Genomic DNA, 23,989 nt, shown 5'->3' on the forward strand with positions numbered 1-23,989 from the left:
ATTCAAGTGCTCACAAACTAACCACGCCCATAACGAAAAATTTTCGTTAAGAACTGAACAATACTTCAATACTCCATGACACCTCCCCTGATGATATAGAAGAGGCAATGATGCAATGAAGCAGGACCACACAGAGATAGTAGACAAATACACCTCATCATACACGAGCAGCATTGTGCTCGGTGGTAGGCCCGGACCTATTAGCGACAATGAAAAGGTATTTCCCGGAGACACAGTTATCTATCTCTCTTAAACTATAAAATATCAGATGTATGTCCAAAATGTGGACGGACGCCGCACATCCCGGACACCTCTTCGCGAATCAGTACGGACATAACTAGTCGAAGCAGCTCTCTTTCTTTGACTATTTTTATACCCTCAGTCTTTCGACTAACATTTTACGAATTTGGCCTTCGAATTTTGTTATACCCTCCGCCATAGTACGGAGGGTATATGAAGTGTTTTCCGTTTTTAACGCATTGAAATAATAATTTGCGTCGATCTGAGTCTGAGTATTCTGAGTCGATCTATGCATATCCGTCCGTCTGTGGTAAACACTCTAGCATCCACAAAAATGCAATTTTTGGGAAGGTGTGTCTTTTGTTTGCAGGCCGGTCAAGTTCGATAATGGGCTATATCGTTCCACGTTTTGGTATAGCCCCCATATAACGGTACCGCCCGATTTCAGGTATTTTGACGTTTTTAGTCACATTTTCAGACTTGCTATATTTTGACATTTAGGGTTCCTAGTGACCAAACAACTTAGACGTGGGTTCATGTTTTGGTATACGTCCCATATAACGGAATTTTAGCTACAATTTTAACCGAACTAGTGTAATTTGACATTTGAAATTCTCAGTAGTCACGAAAGTTCTGCACCAAAAATCGTACACCTGCGCCCATGGTTTGGTATAGCCCCCATACAACGGTACGATTTTCGGTATTTTGAGGATTTTAGCTTAAATGTTTAACAGAGCTAACTGTAATTTGACATTCGAAGTTCTCGGTGGTCACGAAAATTATTCACCAAAAATCCTCAATATAGGTCCATGTTTTGATATAGCCCACATATATAGGTATCTCCCGATTTTCGGTATTTTGAAGAGTTTGGCTACATTGTTTGACGGATTTACCGGTAATTTGACATTTAAAATTTCCAGTGGTCACAAAACGTTCATCCTAAACATTTACAATATATTTCCACTTCATAGTATAGGTCCCATTTAAGCATACCTTCCGATTTTCGGTTTTTTGAGAATTTTAGGCGTATTTGTTAACCGAAATTACTGAAGCTTGTGCGCACAACACTTCCTGACCAAAAGTTGTCAATATAGGTCCATGTTTTAGTATAGGTCACATATAACGGTACTTCCCGGTTTTCGATATTTTGAGGGTTTTGGCAAAATTCGGAACTACCCGAAATTTTATATTTAAGAATCTCTGCAGTCATGAAACTTCCTAACCAATCCTAGTTTTCCTGCAAGCACAAAACTTTTCCACCAAAAATTGTCAACATAGGTCCACACTTTGACATAGCCCCCATATAAAGGTACCACTTAATTGAACACAATTTTTAGATTAGATAAGTTAAGCATTTGTGGTATCCGTGATCTAAAATTTTTTGCACCTTAAATTGTGAACAGGAAGGGAAAATAATTATTCAATTTTAGCTAAGAATATTTTATGATGGAGGACATAAAAAGTTCGGCCCGGTCGAATTTATCGACTTTTTATTTGCTTCAAACTTAGTTTGATTTCGAAGATGAGCCATATCGGTCCATTCCTTTAGGTACTTTTTTACTTGTTTTCTTTCAATCTATGATATATACCATAACTGTATAACAACAACAACAATCCTCCAATTTCTATTTAAAACTCTTTATTAAAACACAACAACAATATTAACAAATAACAACTATGTACTCAAACTCAACAACAACGCTGTGCCTCGTTTTATCCAATAATCTGCCGTCTCCGAGCCTGATTTCAAATCTACTGCTATAACAAAAGAACCAGCACGTTCCGGGTAGTAATATGCTGGGCAAGAGTAAATTCCTCTGGTTTTTCTTTTTGTTTGTTCGACTGGTTTGAAATGTATTACCGGCATGGGATAAACCAATTCCATGGGTAAGGGATCCGTTAGACACTGACCCTTACGCAACCAACCGGCACCCTCAAGAAACAGTCCACGTACATATACACCACCTCCTTCACGTACAATACGAGCTGCAGCAGCATCTTCTTCAACAAAAACGAAAAATTCCCAACCTAATTCATCGATTGGTGTGCGAGTGGCACGGGCTGATGTCTGCAGGACAGCAGTTATGAAGCCTGTGGGAAATGTATAGGCTGCCAACCAGAATAAGGTTGGTGGTTTCAGGACTTTTGCCCACTGGGCAAAGTGTTCAATGCGGAATACCAAATCTCGAGACCATGAGGCCAATGGTTTTGTCGACTGATAACCTGAAAATAGAAATAACATATTAGTGACATATTGCAAATAAAATATAATGAGCATTTTACATTTTAACCACACCAAAGGCACCCTTCCCTCATACACTGCCTGGTAAATATCTTCCAAGTCGGTGCTCATTACCACCAATCCTTTTATACCCATTTGCAAATCCCTGAGATGGATTTTAATATTTCTCAAGAGGACATTGTAGCGTTCCATTTCTTGTAGCAACACCACCTCCAATGGTGTGCGGTTTAGGCCAATAAGTTTTGCGGTTTGATCATAGTTCAATTCATCGGGTGTGCTTGAGGCAATGTCATGAGCCAAACGTAACACCTTTTGCTCTTTACTCTCTCCCACCGATGCTGATGTTTGCACCTGCATGGAAATCAGAGTTTCAAACAGCAAACGGGTCTCCCCAATTAAAGAAGCAATATCGGCATTGGGATGTTGCCCAAATGCCTCTGGCTTATCAAAAGTGGGAAATTGTTGTATTTGATCCAAATATGATTGGACATCGCCATCAGGGGGAATAAAATAGTTTGGTAAGGAGGATAGCCTGAAAAAAGATTCTCAAGGAATATTTCTGGAGAAAAGTATTTTATTTTCCTCATTTACCTATGCTTCGACACCTTAACAACATCATCACAGTAATACTGATTAATGTAGGTGGTCAACAACCTGCGATCCCAATCATCTGTTACATGGCCACCGTAATTTACCCCAGCAATTAGGTACTTTAAAGCACCCCATGGCGTATTTTCGTATTCGTTCAAATACAATAACAACAAGACCTCTGAAACCTCAAAATCCGAATCGTTGAAACTGTATACGACATTCCAACCCAACTGCAAAAACTTCTTCCTTTCCAAAAGTATGGTATGAAAGAAACACAAGGAAAAGAGAAGTCTTTTGTATTTCGAGGCATCATTGGCCAGTTCAAAGTTCTCCTCATTGACATTATTGTAGAGGCGTTTCATATTGGCCTTTATGCCTCTTGGAGGTTCTGTGGTCATTTTTATACTCGACTGTAATATAGAAATGGGAAATTCTGGATGTGGACTAGAACTAAGCCACAGGCGAAAACGTTTGTGTAATTTCATCGACTGCATTGTGACAATTATTTTATCCAATGTCGGCATCCAACTTAGAGACAAGTGACAGTTGGCCAGGAACACCCAATTACCATATAGAATACCATCCATAATTAATTTTGTTGCGACGGGGGCTTGTCCTTGACCCAGACTCAGTGAAAACATTCGCGATGACATTTTCACTTGTTCCGCCAAAGTGAGTAGCGATTGTGTGGGATCCACTCCGGGAGATAGTACAAAAATTAAGGGAGTTTGTGCGAGGGACTCCTCAAATGTAACTTTCAAGTCCAAAACTGGTGGTTCCACAAATCGTGTACCCAGTGAATTGACAATGAATTGGGTAAGGCAAAATTGTATTCTATCAGGGCGCAGACATCTTACAACACAAATCTTTTGGAAATCTGTAAGTTTGTCGTTCCATTCGCCAACAAGATCTTCAACTTCAGGATTTGTGGTGGCATACCAAACTACAGAGAAACAAAATTGAGAATATTTCCCTAATAAGCCAGATCTATGGCTACAAACAACATACCCTGCCACAATTTGGCACTCTGCTCAAATGAATCTATGATGCCATGGAAACCTGCCACTTTATCCAATTCCGTAACATTATCCCAGGCCTGTTCACTGATCCAATCTAAGGAAAACAAGTAGAACGTCGTTAAGTTCGGCCAGACCGAACTTTTGTATACCCTCCACCATAAAATATTCTTAAATAAAATGGAATAATGAGTTTTTCGACCACGGATACCCCAAATGCCTAAAGCATCTAATATAATCTAAAAACAAGTAAAAAAGCATTAAGTTAGGCCGGGCCGAACTTTTCATACCCTCCACCATAAAATATTCTGAACTAAAATGGAATAATTACTTTTCATTCCTGTCCCCAACTTTAAGTGGGTACGTTAAAATGTCAGATAATGTTTATGTACATTTATGCTTCATTCGGGAGGCCCTTTTTTATGGTGCCTATATCTAACTATGTATGTTGAAAATTTTTGGTGGGCTAGAAATTGGGAGGTACTGTTATATAGGGGTTATAATAAAACATGGGCCTATGTTGACATTTTTGATGGGAGCCTTTACTGTCAAATAACTCCTAATTTGGTTAAAAAAATGTAGCTAGAATCTTCAAAATATCGAAAATCGGTACATAACGTGGGAACTTCAAATGTCATTAACAGCTAGTTCGGACGTATCTGGGCTATACGAAAATATGAACTTAAATGAACCGTTATATGGGGGCTATACCGAAACGTGGACCTATGTCCACAACTTTTGTTATATAAATTTATTGACATCTAAGAACCCTAAATGTCAAATTATAGCTATATCGGTCTGAAAATGTAGCTAAAAACATCAAAACACCGTAAATCGGGGGCACCGTTATATGGGGGGCTATACCAAAACGGGGACCTATGTCCACAACTTTTGTTATATAAGTTTATTGACACTTAAGAACCCTAAATGTTAAATTATAGCTACATCGGTCTGAAAATTTAGCTAAAAACGTCAAAATACCGCAAATCGGAGGGTACCGTTCTATGGGGGCTATACCAAAACGTGGACCTATGTCCACAACTTTTGGTATATAAGTTAATTGACACTTAAGAACCCTAAATGTCAAATTATAGCTATATCGGTCTGAAAATGTAGCTAAAAACATTAAAACACCGTAAAGCGGGGGGCACCGTTATATGGGGGCTATACCAAAACGGGGACCTATGTCCACAACTTTTGTTATATAAATTTATTGACATCTAAGAACCCTAAATGTCAAATTATAGCTACATCGGTCTGAAAATGTAGCTAAAAACGTCAAAATACCGCAAATCGGAGGGTACCGTTATATGGGGGCTATACCAAAACGTGGACCTATGTCCACAACTTTTGTTATATAAGTTTATTGACACTTAAGAACCCTAAATGTCAAATTATAGCTATATCGGTCTGAAAATGTAGCTAAAAACATTAAAACACCGTAAAGCGGGGGGCACCGTTATATGGGGGCTATACCAAAACGGGGACCTATGTCCACAACTTTTGTTATATAAATTTATTGACATCTAAGAACCCTAAATGTCAAATTATAGCTACATCGGTCTGAAAATGTAGCTAAAAACGTCAAAATACCGCAAATCGGAGGGTACCGTTATATGAGGGCTATACCAAAACGTGGACCTATGTCCACAACTTTTGTTATATAAGTTTATTGACACTTAAGAACCCTAAATGTCAAATTATAGCTATATCGGTCTGAAAATGTAGCTAAAAACATTAAAACACCGTAAAGCGGGGGGCACCGTTATATGGGGGCTATACCAAAACGGGGACCTATGTCCACAACTTTTGTTATATAAGTTCATTGATACTTAAGAACCCTAAATGTTAAATTATAGCTACATCGGTCTGAAAATGTAGCTAAAAACGTCAAAATACCGTAAATTGTGGGGTACCGTTATATGGGGGCTATACCAAAACGTGGACCTATGTCCACAACTTTTGTTATATAAGTTCATTGATACTTAAGAACCCTAAATGTCAAGTTATAGCTAATTCGTCTGAAAATGTAGCTAAAAACGTCAAAATACCGCAAATCGGGGGGTACCGTTATATGGGGGCTATACCAAAACGTGGACCGATATATCCCATCTTCGAACTTGATCTTCCGACGGCTAAAAAACTGGTATTCCCCAATTTTCAGCGAAATCGGTCAACAAAAGCGACCTGTATGTTGCGAACGGACGGACGGACGGACGGACATGCATAAATCGACTCAGAAAGTGATTATATGTATATCCCTAGAAGGAACTATGGGTCTATCTCGCTTCCTTTTGTATGTTACATACAAATGCACTAACACATAATACCCCTTACCACATAGTGGTGTAGGGTATAAAAACTGTGGACCAATTTTGACAATTTTTGGTGGAAAAGTTGTGTAACTGCAGGGAACCTTTAAATGTCAAATTACGGGTAGTTCCGTCAAACAATGAAGCTAAGACCCTCAAAATACCTGAAAATCGGGAGGTACAGGTTTGTGGGGACCATACAAAAACATAGACCTATGTTGACGATTTTTAATGAAGAAGTTCTGTCACCACTAATAACCTCAACTGGCAAATTACAGCTAGTTCGGTTAAAAATTGTAGCTAAAACACTCAAAATTCCGAAAATCGGGAGGTACCATTATATTAGACTATACCAAAACATAGATCTATGTTGAGTATTTTTAGTGAAGAAGTTTTATGACCACTGATAACATCAAATGTCAAATTACAGCTAGTTCGGTTAAACATTTTAGCTGAAACCCTCAAAATACCGAAAATAAGGAGGTATCGTTATATGGCGGCTATACCAAAACATTGACCTATGTTAACGATTTTCAGTAAAGAAGTTTCGTGAGGATTGATAACCTCAAATGTCGAATTGCAGCTAATTCAGTTAAAAATTTAAGATAAAATACTCAAAATACCGAAAATCGGGAGGTACAGTTATATGGGGGCTGTATCAAAACATGGACTTACGTTGACTATTTTTAGTTAAGAATTTTCGTGACTACTGAGAACCTGAAATGTCCAATTACAGCTAGTTCCTTTAAAATTGTAACTAAAACCCTCAAAATACCGAAAATCGGGAGGTACTGTTATATGGGGGCTATACCAAGACATGGACCTATATTGACAATATTTGGTGGAGATGTTTTGTGGCAACTGGGAACATTAAATGTTTAATTACAGGTAGTTCGTTGAAAAAAAATTAGCTAAAACCCTAAAAATACCGAAAATCGAGAGATACCGTTTTATGGCGGCTATACAAAAACATGGACCTATGTTGACAATTTTTGGTGGAGCTGTGTTTTGATTCATATGTTAAATTACATCTAGTTCGGAAAAAAATTTAGTTCAAAATACCGAAAATCGGGAGGTACCGTTATATGGGGGCTATACCAACTTTCTATAAAAAAAGACACGCGGGTGCAAAAATATAGCGTTCTAGTTCAATTATTGTGGACGCTAGAGTGATTACAACAGACGGACAGACTGGCATGGCTATATCGACTCAGAATTTTATCCTGATCAAGAATATAGGGTCGCAAGTTATTACTTTTATGCGTTACAAACGGAAAAACAAACTTAATATACCCTTCGTACTATGGTGGAGGGTATAAAAATATTCATTAACGAAACAATCTCTCCCTGCACAACTTAGGGACGTAGCATATCGACAACACTTCATTCTGGTGAACAACATTTAAACTCGGTCCACCCCCCAATACTTACTTGGAGCAGGATTTGGAGGTTGCCCCTGCTTGTCCAAAACAATTCCACCCTTCAGAATAAATTCATATTCGGCTTCGACCAAACGCCCAGCATTAGCCAATATCTGGGCAGTCATATGAATGGAGAACAACAACTTGTGCTTCTCAAATAGACCCCGACAGGTATTCTTATAGACCGCATAGGTGTGATAGTCATTAATGTTCATAATACGTTCAAAAACAATCTGATGCTTGGGACTACGCTCGATTGACTGTGTAAACAGTAGAATATAGGCCGAAAGAGAAAACACATACATGGGATCGATCTTGGACATATCCATAAGGACAAAGAATAAAATCGAAGCTCTTTCGGCAGCCGGTTGATATTCTTGCCGAGCGGTGTCTATTTCTATTTCAGTCACTTCTGCCGTACTCAACGACTCCTTTACCAATGTTGAGGTTTGACGTGATTTCTGTAATGTGGCAAACAACTCATCGTCTTCCAGCAGTGATCCCCTGCTCTCATTAAGTAATCTCAGAATTTCATTATCCAAATCTATCAGAGTTCTCTTGTTGCGAGCTATGGTCACCACCAACTCATCTTTCTGCTCCTCCAAAGCCGGTTTTTCCTTTCGTACAATTATACCCAATAGCTGGGTCTGCAAACCATCCTGCTTCAGGGCAAAATTGACAATGGTGGTTTTCGAAGAGATCTCTGGCGGATAATGAGGATTGGTCATTTTTGTTGTAATGTACAAGCGGAAATTGTCGTTGTAGGTACAGAATTTATCATTAAATTTGATGAGCTTTTGCCCACCCTGTATCGTATAGCTTTTGCGAAGTATTGGATTTAAGGACTGATCAATGGTTTCGCCGACATTTTGTAGCAACACTGGATTGCCATTCTGCAAAGCCAACTCCAAGGTTTTCAAATAATCCAATTGTCCTGGATCAATCAGTTTCAAATCATTTTTCTCTTCATAATTTTTTATCCAGGTATTGGCTTGCATTTGGGGATCTATGATTAGAGGCCAACGGCTGCCACGCGTAACAATGACACCATTCTCTGTGCTGAAGTCATCGGCTGGCAAACCTTGAATATTCCACTCACGAATGGTAACTGCATCCGAAAGAAAACTTGTGATCTTCAAGTCTTCGGTTGCCGGAATTAGTTTCTCCTTAATGAGTAGGGCCCACCGTTCCAAAAGTATTTCGCGATATTTGGTATCGAATGGACCCAAATAGGACATGAAGGCTGTTGATATCAAACAATCGCCTGGGAGTTTTTCAAATTTTTTATCCAGCTGGGCAACCGTTTCAATCCAACGTTCTCTTTCGCCGGACAGCGATTCCACCAGTATTATTGCTCTTTCCAGTTGCTTTCTCAATCGTTCCTCCTTTAAACGCAGCTCATTTAGAAGGTCGGTTTTCTCTTTCAACTTCCTGTAGAGCTCAGCTAATTGAGCATTAAGTTCCTCCAGTTTCTTTCTGGCTGCAGCTAGTTGTGCCTGCTTCTCAGCCAATGAGCGCATGGCATTATCCAATTTCTCCTGCTTGGGCGCCACTATGCGATAAACTTTACCATAGTTTTCGATAGCCATAATCCATTGCATTAGCGACTTGCAGGCCAAGGACACAACGGCAACCTTGTCCGGTTCCAATTCGGGGTTCTTGGTATACAAAGCAATGCGTTTAAGGGTTTTATCCGAAATATTATCGCGATCAAAGTTCTTCAGATCATTGAGAAAAGTCGCTTCGCCCAAGACCTTTTTGGCATTCTCCCAGGTGGGTTCTTTGCCAATTAATATGAGAACAGCTTCCATTACCTTCTCAATTTTCATGGGCGGTCTTCCATACGACTTTACCTCAGCCACATCTTTTTTATTCAGAGCATCTAAGGCTCTGACAGCAGCATCCACCATGGGCATGACAACATCTAGATCAGCCTTTGCGGTAGCTGCCAAATCTAAACAGACCACTTCATCCCGACGTATGATAACTGCCTCGGCATCCACCTTCTCTTTTTGCTCAGTAGCCTCGGCCTTTTGTTCCTCGATGATGGCAATGAACTCTTCGCATTCTACTGCTAAAAGTTTCACCTGTTCCGAACTGACTTTCAATTCTTCAGACATTACTGTAACCTTTTCCTGGGTTTCGGCTATTTTCGATAGACCGTTACGCAACTTATTGGCACTGGATGATATTTCAAAACGCTTTTCTTCTAAAAGTTCCTTAAAGCCGCTTACCAGTTGCAAGTAATTTAAGGATGTGACATAATTCTGACGCTTGACCTCGAGCAACATCATTTGAGAAATTTCTGTGACACCGGAATGTATAACCGAGAAAGCATAGGCCACATCTCGTTGTAGTGTTTCTTCTGTGCTCATTACCAGGCTGTCACGATGCTTCTCATCTTCTCTACCCGGTACTGGGACATTAATTTTAAATTCCGACAGGAATTTAGAGGCCACTTCCAGCAATGCCTCCTGAGGCCATAATCTAAACCAATTGGGTGTGGTGTTATTAATCAATGCCGGATATTGGCGTATGTATGAGCGAAAAGCCTCTCCAATGGGACTCATGGCCAAAGCAATGTGCATATTGTCACGAACATTTTGCATAAAGAAGTTGTACAAAGCTTCGGTGGTTAATTGGACTCCTGCCTTCTTCGCCGGTCTCTCCAGTTCCGTCTTGAGTTCTTCAAACTCATCGGCCTTAAAGAGATTTATTTCTCCAGTACTCAACATGTTATTGAGAATCTCTAAAAACGTATCCTCCACCACTTGTTCGCCGCTGAAGATAAACACCGTGGGCCTTTGTTTTACGCCAGTCACTTTGTAAAGATTTTTTAGATCCTCCTTAAATTCCTGGGTCTTATATTTTTTGGTTACTTCAATTTGAAATACTCCCATCTCCAAAATAAAGGCGGCCAATTTGACCAATACCTGCCTTCCGGAACCTCCAATGCCAATGTTCAATACATGACCCCTGGGTTGGGATATGACACGTACAACGCGACAAACATGTTCAATGGCTTCTTTAAAGAAAACCAAATTCATACGGGCCATGCCTGGAAAGTTGTTATATTCCACCAACTGATCATTGATGTAGGAGCGTAGATTATCAGAGTTTAGATCTTCATAGAAACCTTGCATACTCATGAAGTCACCAAAGTTCGGCACAATTTTATTGGGACACAAACTGTGGAACGTGACCTCCATATGTTTTCCCAGAACATCATTAATCTCATTGACAAACCACTCGTAATCGGAGTCATCCACCAAACGATCACTGAATACCCGAAAACATTCATGTATCCACAAGCGGAGGAATTGCGCTTTCCTTACCAAAATTTCCGAATTGCCACGTAGTAAACCCTGGAACACTTTGGAGATGTCACGTAAATTGAACAAATAATGTGACTTATTCGGTGTGGGTAACATTTTCGCCACCACATCGTTGTACAGATGGATGGTAGCAGCTGAAATACGATGCCATAGCTCGCGTACTTCATTGGCGAATGGTTGCAATTTTTGCCGTATCATTGTTCCGAATATGCGCATTATCACAGTCTCCGTGGGAAAGGTCATATTCAGGAGGAAAAAGCGACTCATTGTACGCGATGATATTACTTGGCGACCACCCCCAGGCGGACCCATGGCAGCCATAATCAAGGTATTGGTTACATAGATTTTCTGTTGATTCCTGCGATTAAACCAATATTTATAGTCAATCCACTGTCGTATCAGCTCCAGTGGAGGCTGTGAACCGTAAACATCTTTGGCGGGCATATTAAAGTCATCCATGAAACAAATCATCTTCTTGCCACCGATGGGAACAAAATGGGTCTTTGTTCGTTTTTCGGTACGATTTTCAATGGATTCCTGTAAACCGGCAGCTGTTGTCTGCAAAAAAATATAATTTTTTTTTTACAAAACCAATGGAAACAAATAATATATATGAAAATTAATATCTCAAGTAGCGGAGTCCATCTAGTTATGTGAATTGTGCTGTCCATGTATATGATCACACTACAAGTCGCAATTTTGATCTGACCGTCACGATATGGAAATGTGGGTCACAGAGAAGAAGAATTCTATTGATTTTGGCGATGTTCGGTAAAATTAGGGATCGGATTTGGCAAATAAGTAGAATAACTCACCGTTACATTAATGTTAGGTCGGCGTATGTGGTCAAATAACGGAGATATCTCAATATTTTTCAATTTTGGCTACTTGATATTTTTTACGGAAGGTGGTCGAATATCAGACTCTTAGTTTTCCAAATTACCAATTCATTTGAGGACAATGAACAGACTACCTCCACCCTAGTATGAAACTTTGGATTAAGATAGTTACGAACGCGGATGGTTGTACGATCTTGGTGAAAGGCTGAACTCCTTTTTAATCGATTTTACCACCTTTTCCGCTCGAGGAATATGCGATTTTTCGCTAATAAATCTACGGCCACTATGTTCACCACGAGTTATTTCCTCCATAGTAATAGAATTCTGACCACTAACTACCCCAAGATTCTATAGGTCTGATTCGACGGAATGTTTAAGTCGTCCGCGCATGACACAGCTATCTAGGACAAACTGTGTTGTATGGAGAAGGTCCTAAAGTCCTTTTTGCTCACATATAATGCGATAGATTGATCTATGGTAAGCTATGCTGCACCAAGGTGGTCGACGAATGTAAGTGCAACGTGATGGAATGATATTCAAACATATCAGAACGCCACTGGACACAGAACTGCAACTGGGTGCCTCGTCATCTGGAGGCAAATATTCTTCGAGTACGGAAAGACAATGGCAAGCTCTCGTTGCTCTCAACTTGTTTGGGTTAAAGTCATCCTAATCACCATATGGTAGATAAGACGCCTCCCAGGCATGTCAGGCGGGATCGTTATGATCTAGACAAGCAAGACTATCAGACAGATTTGAATAGGTATCGTGTGAATGCAGTCCTCGGGGTACATCCAACATCTATCGCAGATGAAGTACGTCAGCTGCCACGACATACAAGAGTAGTTGATGAATGATGGGTTTTTAGAAACTTCAAACATCAACCTTTTGGCTTACTTCCTGAAGAGCGTAACTTGTGTATAGGAAAAGTCATCTCCGGTGAACTTTTATATAGGAAAAGTCATCTCCGGTGAACTTTTCTATAGGAAAAGTCATCTTCGGTTAACTTTTCTATAGGAAAAGTCATCTCCGGTGAACTTTTGTATAGGAAAAGTAATCTCCGGTGATATTTTGCATAGGAAAAGTCATCTCCGGTGAACTTTTGTATAGGAAAAGTAATCTCCGGTGAACTTTTGTATAGGAAAAGTCATCTCCGGTGAACTTTTCTATAGGAAAAGTCCTCTCCGGTGAACTTGTGTATAGGAAAAGTCATCTCCGGTGAACTTTTGTATAGGAAACGTCATCTCCGGTGAACTTTTGTATAGGAAAAGTCATATCCGGTCAATTTTTGTATAGGAAAAGTTCACCGGAGATGACTTTTCCTATACAAAATTATACAATCCAACTTTCATAGTTGGTCGTGTCGATACCATCAGCTATCGCTGTTTACTGCCAGACCCGCTTTAACAAATTCTCCTTCAACCTTCTTAGAGGTATCAGTTACTTCTTTTACTGATCGACCCATGATGTCAATAAGCAAATAACATGTGTGAAATCGAAAGAGATTATTCAATATACCTACTAAAAGGAATTTTGAACCGTGAAAAGCTTTTGAACTGGGGAATGGTGTATAGTATGGTCGGCCCTGTCGATCATCGATGCCACTACTATACCTCTGAGATGGATCGTATGGCACTTCGTTTCTACATCCACATAACAACACTTTTCTCGAGTCGAGCATGAAGATGCATGTTCATGACTTTTATTTCCGGTTGGTGGATAAGCATGCCCCATAGTTATCTGGGTAGAGATGGACTCGCGCTTCGTTTTCCGCGTGCCTATCTAAATCCTCATGTTTCGTGTTAAACGGATTCATTAAAAGGTATTTTGAGGTTATAATACCCATACTCCGACTATTTCCCTTATTTAGTCCAAATATAACAAAAACACTGCATCATAATCATGCCCCTCAATTGCCGTCCTGTATTAAGATACAATTTATTTTACTTACTTGTGCCGATATATTGATAGAAAGTACAGTAAATTTGGTCTTATCACAAGACTCCATTACGCTAACGGCTGTTGAAGTTTTACCCGTGCCCACATTGCCCACCATCAAGACGGGATGGTTATCTTGCAAAAGTTTCGACACCAAATATTCGTAACGCACTGTATCTACAGTGGGTACAATTATTTTATAAAAAGGTTCCCTAATTGAAGATTGAAATTAACAAACAACACATCATCAAACAAACGACCAATCTTCTACTCACTCTTCATTAAACTTCCATGAATCGGACAATTTACTTTCCCAAGGCAAAAAACATCGCTGAATAGGATCAACATAATAATCATATATGGTGTCTTTTATGGGGAAACAACTATCCAATTCCCGTATGTAGGCATCCAATCGCAAGCGTCCTTGCTCATCGACAGTGGCACAAACCGACCAAACCAAGCAGAACATGAACCACAGTTTACTCATGGTCTCCAGTAATTCATCATTACCCACAACAATGCCATTTTGTTTTGTGGCAAATCCTTCTAGCAGGTGGCACATTGACATCACCACATTCAATTCATTGGTTTTCACAATTTCCTTACACTCGGAGTTTTTGAATGTCAAAACTTTATCCAAAAATTCATCGAAATATTGCCGAATATATTTGGCATATTCGATGGGCTTTTGACGTTGCAACCAGGATTCAACGAAGGGCCTCCAGCCCCAGTCACGATAATCATTGTAAACCATTCCACATCGGGAAACGGTTGCCGGTGAAGCCACTGCTAAATCAGCCACCTCAAACAGCAGCGATACCTGGGCAGGCATAGTTATCCGTTCGCTGTTTACCAAGGTTAGAATTTTATTATCATCCATTACAGAATTCATGTTTTCAATCCACACAGCATCAACGGGGCCATCGAAGAGCAACCATTTTTGCGTGGGATCTTCATCGGCACAAATGACACGCATAATAGAACTTAGGACCCCATCCAACCATTCTCCCGTTGCCAAATTATATTCACCATAAAGTTCTGCTAAATTCAAAGCCTTGGGATTGACAGGATGCACAACCACTGCCGGCCAGCCTGGTTTCTTTTGAGCATTCATTCGCCCAAAGGCGCCCTGTAAGCATTTCCATGTAACCGACTTGGCCGTATTCGTATCACCAATAATCATCGTCGAGTGTCGTGAATTTTTCGTTTCATACAATTCGATTACTTTCTTTACAGCACTCGGTATTACTTGCAGTCCGTTTGCCACCAGCTCATCCTCTATGGCAATTTGGAAATCACTGTAATCTATTAGTGGTACATCTACTCCTGGGAATATATCGGACATTATTCCATTAAAGAGTGGCAAATCATTGGCCGTCAGGCGGGCCACATTCATGTCACGCATTGCCAAATAGACGACCTCTTCTTCGGTGGCATTGGGTAATTGACGTCTTTTGCGTCCAGCATAGCGCAGTAATGCAACCATGGAACGTAAACCGAAATCATAGTGGTACTGCTTGGATAACTGTTGTTTGGCCAGTTCGTACAAGGTGTAAACTTTTCGCGCCAAACTTCTTGTGTTGGTAAAACCATCCGAATACAGGGTATTCTCTGCTATAATGACATTATCCGGTACCATCATGGATATGGGTCGGAACATTGATTTTAAATTATCCGGCAATTCAGTTCGTCCAGCATAGCCTGGATTCATTGTAATAAACAGTCCCACTGTTGGTACTAACTTTATCTTCTGGCCTTCGAAGATAAATTCGCTTAGCTTTGCTGACAGTGCCGATAAAATTGACATAATTTGTTGAGCCACCACTGACAATACTTCTATGTTGATGCGATTGAATTCATCAAAACAACCCCAGGAACCCGTTTGAGCTAAGCCGGAAAAATTCTTGCCAATACTTTTGAAATCCAAACCCTCGGAACAATTGGTAACTATGACCCACATGCCCAGAGCTTTACCCAAATCTTTAACAGTTTCTGTTTTACCAGTACCCGCTGGGCCCTTCGGGCTACCGCCTCTATACAAATGCAAAGCTGTTGTCAATGTGATGTAACAACGATCGGTAAGCGGGGTAATAACCAATCGTCCCGAATTACCAATGTATTCATAACCATACCAGTGCTCAGTATTTGTCTGTCGTATGACGCACGACTCCGATTCACGATGCCAGTAAAATCTCAATTGCGAAAACCATTCGAAATGTGACACATCCTTGCAATTGTTTTTGTACATCCTCTCAATAACATCCCGTCCATGTATTTCGACTGTTATCAGGGTGTTAACCTTGAGACGCATTATCTTATTCAAATCTTTGCGAGACATTTCCGAGAGTTTACCCAAAATTTTACTCTGTTTGCGTTTCAATTTACGCAGAGGTTTCTTCTGATCGACCATTTTGCAGTGAATCAAACTGCGGGTACACTCTGTGGTCCATTGGATTAGACATGTCGTATTTACCAGTTGACCTGGCCACATTGACAGCCATTTTTCTCGATTCGATGCAAGCTTTTTCAATGAAGCCCTTGTGAGCTTGAGCTGTTCTCGCATAACTGCAAACATGTAATCTTGAACCATTGTCAGCCACTTCTCCGAGGGACCATCGATGTAAATGACATTGAGGAATTCCACATACTCTCCATCATCCGAATACATGCCCAGCGCTTGCCACCGATTCATAGTTTTCCCAACACGTCTCAGTTCCAACTTAACCAGGTTATCGAATAACTTCTTCAAATGGATTTGTACCAAATCTGGCCTTTTGTTGTTGCCCAAAATCTCCAAGAGATCATCATTGGATATGAAGTAGAAACGGGGAAACAATTGGCGCTTGCGTTCCAAATATATTTCCAATGCCCTTTGTATGGCCTCCAAACGTTCGTCCATTTTCTGAAAACGATTAAGTAAAAAGGGTGGTGTCTTTAAATGCGTTGCCCGTAGGGCTGTTTTGGCCTCGAACATTTTTGCCGATATCAGGGAAAATTCATCGGTTATGGCTGCAAAGCGTGTCGTTTCACTTGGTAATTGCTTGCGTATATCTTCACCGGAAAATATGTTCTCCAAATATAACCACTGGCGTTGGACCTGCAATGCCTTTTCCAAAGTTTCTGAGATATAGGACAGGGTTTTCTCCCAATAATCCACAACTGCGGCGAATGGTTCCACAAACCTGGTAGATTTCATGGCAGATATCTGGACCATATGTTCCTCCAGCAACTGACTGCACTCATCAACACTCTTGATCTTGTAGATGCCATCGCGATAGGGGGTCATTTCAAAGGTTTGCTTTCGCCAAATGCTGGCAATATTTTTAATGCCATTTTCGATTTGCAGTTCCATGGTGGCCGCATTCGAAATATCTTGAATATCCTCAGAATAGGCTTGGAAATCCAAGGCAATAATTAATTCTAATGTGAATTTCTCAGAGTTTTCATCAAAGTCTCTAGAGGAGAAGGGGGAGAAGAAGTGATTATAGATATCGCCGTACCCAAAGAAAACACAGCCGTCAACCTACACTTGCATAAGATCCCTGACACGATCCCAATGCCGAGGCCGCATACATGGATTTTTCAATGCCGTTATTAATGGCAGTGTACGCCGGAAGCTGTCCAAATTCTTTGTTGTCGTAATCAACATATCCCAATTGCGTGGATAGTACTTCTTATTCAAGGCACTGAATTCTTTATATAATCCCAAAGCGGTATCCTCCATCAGGTCAATGTTAATTTTCCAAAAATTTCCCAAACGCCATTCATTCCATGCTGTTTGCCATTCCAAGATCAATTCCCAAATGTTTTGCACTATTTTCACCTCCCCATCTAATTTCTTCAGGTCCATATTTTCCGGTTGATTGATATGGAATATGGCCAAATCATTGATAAGACTTTCTTCAAATTTGAAACAAGCAGCAACTTTATCCGATATAATTTTAAGATATTTCAAAGCTATTTTTGGGTTTCTAAGGTGAGGGGAGATAAAAGCTAATTAAGACTAAACTTAGAAATACGAGGCGAAAGAAGTTACGTTTGTGAGGATGTAGGTAATTTCAGCATAAAATCTGCTAAAAACTCCTTCATGATGACACGGAATTTATCTGCTTGCTGTAGGAGATTGGCCTTGAATTCTTCCTTGGTGTTGTCTAGCATTTCACCAGCTTCGCCTAATTTCTTAAGATACGTCTCCCAAGTCGATTGCAGATTAACAACCAATAGCCGAGTATTTTCCACAATTTCAATTTGATATTTATCCAAAACTTTGAAAAGTTCTAAAATTTCCGGAAATTCATCCTGCTTCAGAGGTGCTTCTGTTCTCAAACGATTGAAGAGTTCTGTTGCTTCTCGGGCCTCCTTCAATGTCCTGGGAACAACACTTATACGTTTCTCGTTGCGTTTGACATAGCGATAGACACCTGCAATACAAAAAAACAACAATTACCAAACAGAAAGTAATATTCGAAAGGAATCCTACTTTTAATCCGCGAGGTGGCACGTTTTGTAAGCAATTTCACATTCAACAGCTGCCAACGTTCTATGCAATCCATGATGGTGTTCTTCAAAGCCGTCTGATTCACCATTATAAAGTAGACATTGACAATGGCATCTTTCATGGCAATAAGCTCAGCCTGTGAGCTATACGATTCAATGCTATCTTCAAATATATCTGCCGTTTGATCGGTATCTTCTATACGCTTAACGAATTCCTCTTCACTGCATTCCCAAATGTCACTGGATCCCGTCCAATTGTGTACAAATTTGTCAATTTCTTCTTTGCTGTAATCAACTTCAATACTGATCTTCTCTTGGATATCAGCAATGGTGGCATCCTTCTTCATCAGTTTGGCAAATGATGGACCACACAGTCCACTGGGCATTTCCATTCTCTGAGCAATCCTTGGTATGGTTTCCAAACTGCCATGGATACGATTTAGCATACCCATCATTAGTGATTCAATGCTAGCCATGCTGGGTGTGAGGGTTAATTTTTGATCTTCAATATCAATGGAAATGATTATTATGGGTGCTGGGTTGATGTCGCCTTCGGAGCGCAAGGCGTAATAGACATTGTTCAAAGAATTGCGGGCACAAATTAGTAAAGCCTCTGCCAACATATCCTCAAATCTCTGTACATAGTTATACCATTCGGTAGTCATCTGGAAAAAAAGGGAATCGATAATTTTGCTATTAGGATTTTTTTCTCACAAAACTTCTCACCTCTTCAATAACATTTTGAAATTCTTTGAATACGGCGTAAATTAATTCTATAATCGTATTGTAGAGATTCAAAATTTGATTGGTAGCACGGCGGTTATAGGCACTAACATTAGCCTCAAATGAAGCCAGTTCCACCGCACCGGGTAAGGTGAATTTCACCAAAGGTGTATCGCATATTTGTTCACATATTTTGGCAATGTGGCGATTAGCTCGCTTATAAATATCCAAAGATTCCTGCAAGCGGTTTGTGTGCTTGGCACAGTCGGCAATGTAGGCATCACTCAAGTCTCCACCCCATGTCAATTTAAATAAACCTGGGGCAATTTTACGATCACAGGATTGTATAAGAGCCCTAAATAGCTTACGTTCCTCCTCGGATAGAGCCGATAATATACGATTATAATCAAGGCAGACAGTTATGACACTATTATAGACAAACTGCAGTGTTGGGTACTTCTCGTAGAGTTTTCTAATCGAAGCGGGTATTTGAAAGCCCATCTGTTCAAAATGCTGAGCCTGTTGGCATATACTCAACACCGTGCGATCCATATTACACTCTAACAGACCCTTCTTAACTTTACTGCGCACCAGCAATGTGCGATCCAAACGTTGCAATAGATTGCCACTGCCACAGCTGCGTATCCATTCATCGAATGCCTTTTTCATTTCTTTTTCAAAATCTTTCTTTAATTGCTCAAATTTGTTCAAAACAGTACTAGCTTCGGGTACTGCTGGTAGCCATTCAGAATTTTTAAGACGATCTTTTAGCCATTGCAAACGTTCCAAATTTATGCGATATCCCACAGCCCTGGAGGCATAATAACTAAGCCAAGATTCATGCACTTTAACCCGATCCATTAGCGATCGGACTGTGTTGTCCATTTCCTTTGCGAACATTTTCCAAACTTCACTGACCATATTCAGATACGTTTTACGTATGGAACCCCTATACGAGTAGAAGAGTACCGCATGTAGTACCTCCAAAGCCTCTTCTATGTTGCAAACTCTTTGAAATGCATTGGCCATGAGACGTTGTATGGTCTCCTCAAGGCTTTGTATTGTTTTGCGATATTTCACAACTTCTTCGTACCATGCATTTTTGTGGACATTCAGGATCAAATCTTTAGAGTCGCTTTTCAGCAAATCCAAAGTTTGTCGAAATTCATTTTCCACTCTCGCTGCGGTTTTTTCAAATTCCCCACCATTTGTGCCTCCGAAACGTGGCTTGGGTATCTCTTCGGTTTCATCCAAACGGGCAAAAACAATCATCGACTCACAGATATCTATCAAGTCGTGCAATCTCTCTATGAACGCATCGACATGATTGAAAATCATGGCATTATCTAAATCCCATCCTGCATTTGGTTGCTTCAGGGCCAAATCCTTGGACATGCGTTCGTAAATCAATTTGTACGACAAACAACAGTCGACAGACATGTTGCACATGCGAATACCGAAACGGGAGTTGCCTTCCAATATTTTATTTACATCAGTTTTGGACACGCAAAAACGTATAATTTGATTGCTTACATCACGAAACAGATTCGTTATCAAATCTTTGCGATTGTAAAATGGAGAATTCAACCAAATATAGCGTATAAAGTTCACAATACGAGGCAGCACACCTGGCATGGTGGCAGGACTCTCACATTTGTCTATGCGGGAACAGGGTTCTATCAACAAATGCAAATACTTGATATTGGATTTGGCTTCGGCCATTTCTAAACGGCACTCTGCTATGAGTTCATCAATCTGCTTTATGTAAACCGAGTGGGAGGTACGTAATACTCCAATAATATCTTGGACATCATCTTGATCCAATTGAGTGTTAATGCCATGCAAAACTTCAACTAAAGGAAAAGTTGATTATTATTTAAATGTTTGGTCTCTTCCAGAACTGCAAGAATCTACACATTTTTACTATATTTCAATAACATAAAGGAAAATTTTTTTTCGTAGTTCTGGAGCAGAGCATTTGTGTTACAAAACTGAAAAATACTCACATCTATAAAGCCAAAATTCATATTCCTCCTCGGGTACCACCAAATCATGCGGTACCACCAGTACCTTATCCGACAACAATGTACGTATTTGTGTGGTCCAAAAAACCACAACTGATTCCATGTTTTTAACAAATTCACGATCATGTGCCACATTTTCTCGCGACATCTGTTGTACCACATAGGGCACATAGAGAATGGTTAGGCCTGCCATTTTTGAATTGAGATTGGTAAGATAACCCAATAATTTGTCCATAGCTTGAGCAAATCTCGACTTGACATTTTCATTCCATTCTGAATAATTACGAAAGACCGGAGCATACACCAACTGTAGAACTTTTAGTAAACATCCATCTATATCTTCGTGGACTGTGCCGAAATTAACTTCATCGTGAAAACCTTCCACCGAGAAGATGTGATTTGGTGTACGACTGAAGTACGTCATATCCGATACAGGTGTAACAGGAAAGCCAAGACATGCAGTTAGCTTGTTGTCATCATAGAAAAGAGTTAACAGTACTTCATTTATCTCCAACAACCAACGTCTTATCACATCCAATGTCTCTTCTCGCCAGTCACGATGATCCAGTGCGAAAAGCATACACATTCGTTGTATGTAATCGACCAGCTTGATTAATTCTTCATCGGTGTATGTGGGTCGGGGAATTTCAGGTGTCTGTGGCAATTGTTCTTTAACATTTTCATCTGTTATAAGGAGATAAAAATCAATATATGAAACAAAATTCATACATACATGCATATCTAAAACCTTTTAACTTTATTTCCACATTTTCGAGATACTGGTTCTTTATATTAATAATATATTATTTTCCCCAAAACTCACCTTCCTCGCCAGAGGAACAATAGCTGCTCAATTGATCCCACTGATCGCCTGCTCCATTATTTTGATCAGCCATTTTTCGCAAAATAATTATTATATGTCTGAAAATTAATTTTCAATTGTAATGAAGTAATGAAAATATTTGACAATCAAGCAATTGAATGTGTATTGTATTTTCAGTCAGTTATTTTATTGCCATGACAAAATTAATTTATTTGTTTTCTTAAACAGGTTGTTATAGAAATGTCAATTTCTTATAACTAAAAAAGCAACAAGTGTATGTCTTTGACAAGTGTTTGTTTTTATATATCTTTGAATGTTATAACCATGGCAGAACTACCAGGTAGTGGTATCACACCAGCTGATAGAATATGAAAAGTCAAATCCCTTTATAAAAAAATTATTTTTGTTGTAATTTCCCCAACAACATAAAGAAAGTTTTGACACAACATATTCAAAATTTTACGATGCCACTACCTGGGTAATTGTGCCATGGTTATAACGGTCAAACAGACAGACGAAGACATACAGCGCTACCTATCACTCATTTCAGAGTCAAATATGTGAAACCATGTTCAGTAAACATTAGCCATCTGGCGGTGAATAGCTGTAAACAGAAAATAAAAGTAGATAGCAAAGACATAAAACAAAGCAAAGGCATATGGGAAATTTTATTGCTCTTATACTTCGATAGATGGCGTTGGAATTTAATATAGGGGTTATTTTGAACGTAAATTTCCCGTGAGTTTTCTCACTCTCTCTCCTTTGGGTTGAAATGGCGGAAAGACAAAAACTCACGGGGAATTTTCGTTCAAAATAAGATTGATAATAGGTGTGTTCGTTTACTCGATAATTTGTACAAATTTGTTCAAGGAAATTTGGCTTATTTTTAAATATTTAGTCAAATATTGTTGTAATCATGTGCAAAAGTCACGAAAATATAGGAATAATAGATTTCGTGAAACGCATAAGCCAGCCAAAACCAAGGACTGGGAGGAATGATAGAGGAATCTCCTGAAAAATTATGGCTTAATTTTCTTGAAATTGGTCACCGAGTCCTAAATGACTTTTAGAAGATAGAAAATATGCACTTACATTCCAAAAAATCAGTGAGTATGTTCGACTTGAGTCTGCTTAATATGCACTCAATTTTTAAAATGGCAATTTTAAACTATTTATTTTGGTAAAATACAATATTTGGGTAGTCTTTGGCCGGATCTACATACATCCTCATATAACAATAATGAACAATATCTTGCAATTAACCCGCAAAAATTGTCTTCGAAAATGATGAGTTATTTGGTTTGAGTCACAACGCCGCGTATAACATGAGTATTTCTCTGTCTATACATTTATTAGTCTATGGTTAAAGCTTCTCATAGCCTTATAACACATCATAAGTCATTGGTAAATACATGTCTCCTAGAAGCTCCTTTGTACTTTTTGTGTTGGAGTACACAGAAAGGTCGGAAACTTGGTGGTACACCAATTTTTCTGCTTAGGTATTCTAAACTAACTCCATTTCACGAAGTTTCTGATTTAAATCACATTTTAAAGGTAAATCAAGGCGAAACTTGAACTAGATTATTGGTTACGTAAATAAGCCGATGGTTTGTGATGTGTTACAAGGCTATGAGAAGCTTTAACCTTATGCTTTTTATACCCTCAGCATTTATGCTAATAGTACGTTTAGACTTATAAATCCACTCGATTTCAAATCAAATGTCAATTCCATAGTATGTAGGTCAAATAAATCGTAGTTCTAAATCCACTGGATTTTATTTGACGTATATTGTATGGGTTTGACAGTTTAAATCATAGTATAATTTCATAGTCTAACACTATGTTTACATTTACGAAATCCACTCGATTTCAACTGTCAATTCCATTGCTCAAACGTCAAATGAAATCCAGTCGATTTCAGATGAGTTTTCATTTGACGTATAGGCAAAGGAATTGACAGTTGAAATCGAGTGGATTTCGTAAATGTA

The 23,989-nt window shown here is 39.4% G+C and overlaps 1 protein-coding gene across 1 annotated transcript; it reads right to left on the bottom strand.

The window, feature by feature from the left end:
* Positions 1-1,862: 1,862 nt before the first annotated feature.
* Positions 1,863-22,192, bottom strand: kl-2 (dynein heavy chain 2, axonemal kl-2). Its single transcript, XM_073964830.1, has 13 exons — positions 22,002-22,192; positions 21,161-21,862; positions 19,158-21,007; positions 18,415-19,096; positions 17,971-18,355; positions 17,462-17,905; positions 14,210-17,389; positions 13,948-14,146; positions 7,833-11,715; positions 4,082-4,186; positions 3,074-4,016; positions 2,524-3,014; positions 1,863-2,463 (listed from the first exon to the last, which is right to left on the bottom strand). Exons 1-13 carry the CDS (start codon positions 22,072-22,074, stop codon positions 1,916-1,918), a joined length of 13,485 nt encoding a protein of 4,494 aa, XP_073820931.1. The 5' UTR covers positions 22,075-22,192; the 3' UTR covers positions 1,863-1,915.
* Between the last annotated feature and the right edge of the window lie 1,797 nt (positions 22,193-23,989).

Source organism: Musca autumnalis, unplaced genomic scaffold (genome assembly GCF_047663935.1).
Source record: "Musca autumnalis isolate F117 unplaced genomic scaffold, ASM4766393v1 scaffold_2, whole genome shotgun sequence".
NCBI classification, from domain to species: Eukaryota; Metazoa; Arthropoda; class Insecta; order Diptera; family Muscidae; genus Musca; species Musca autumnalis.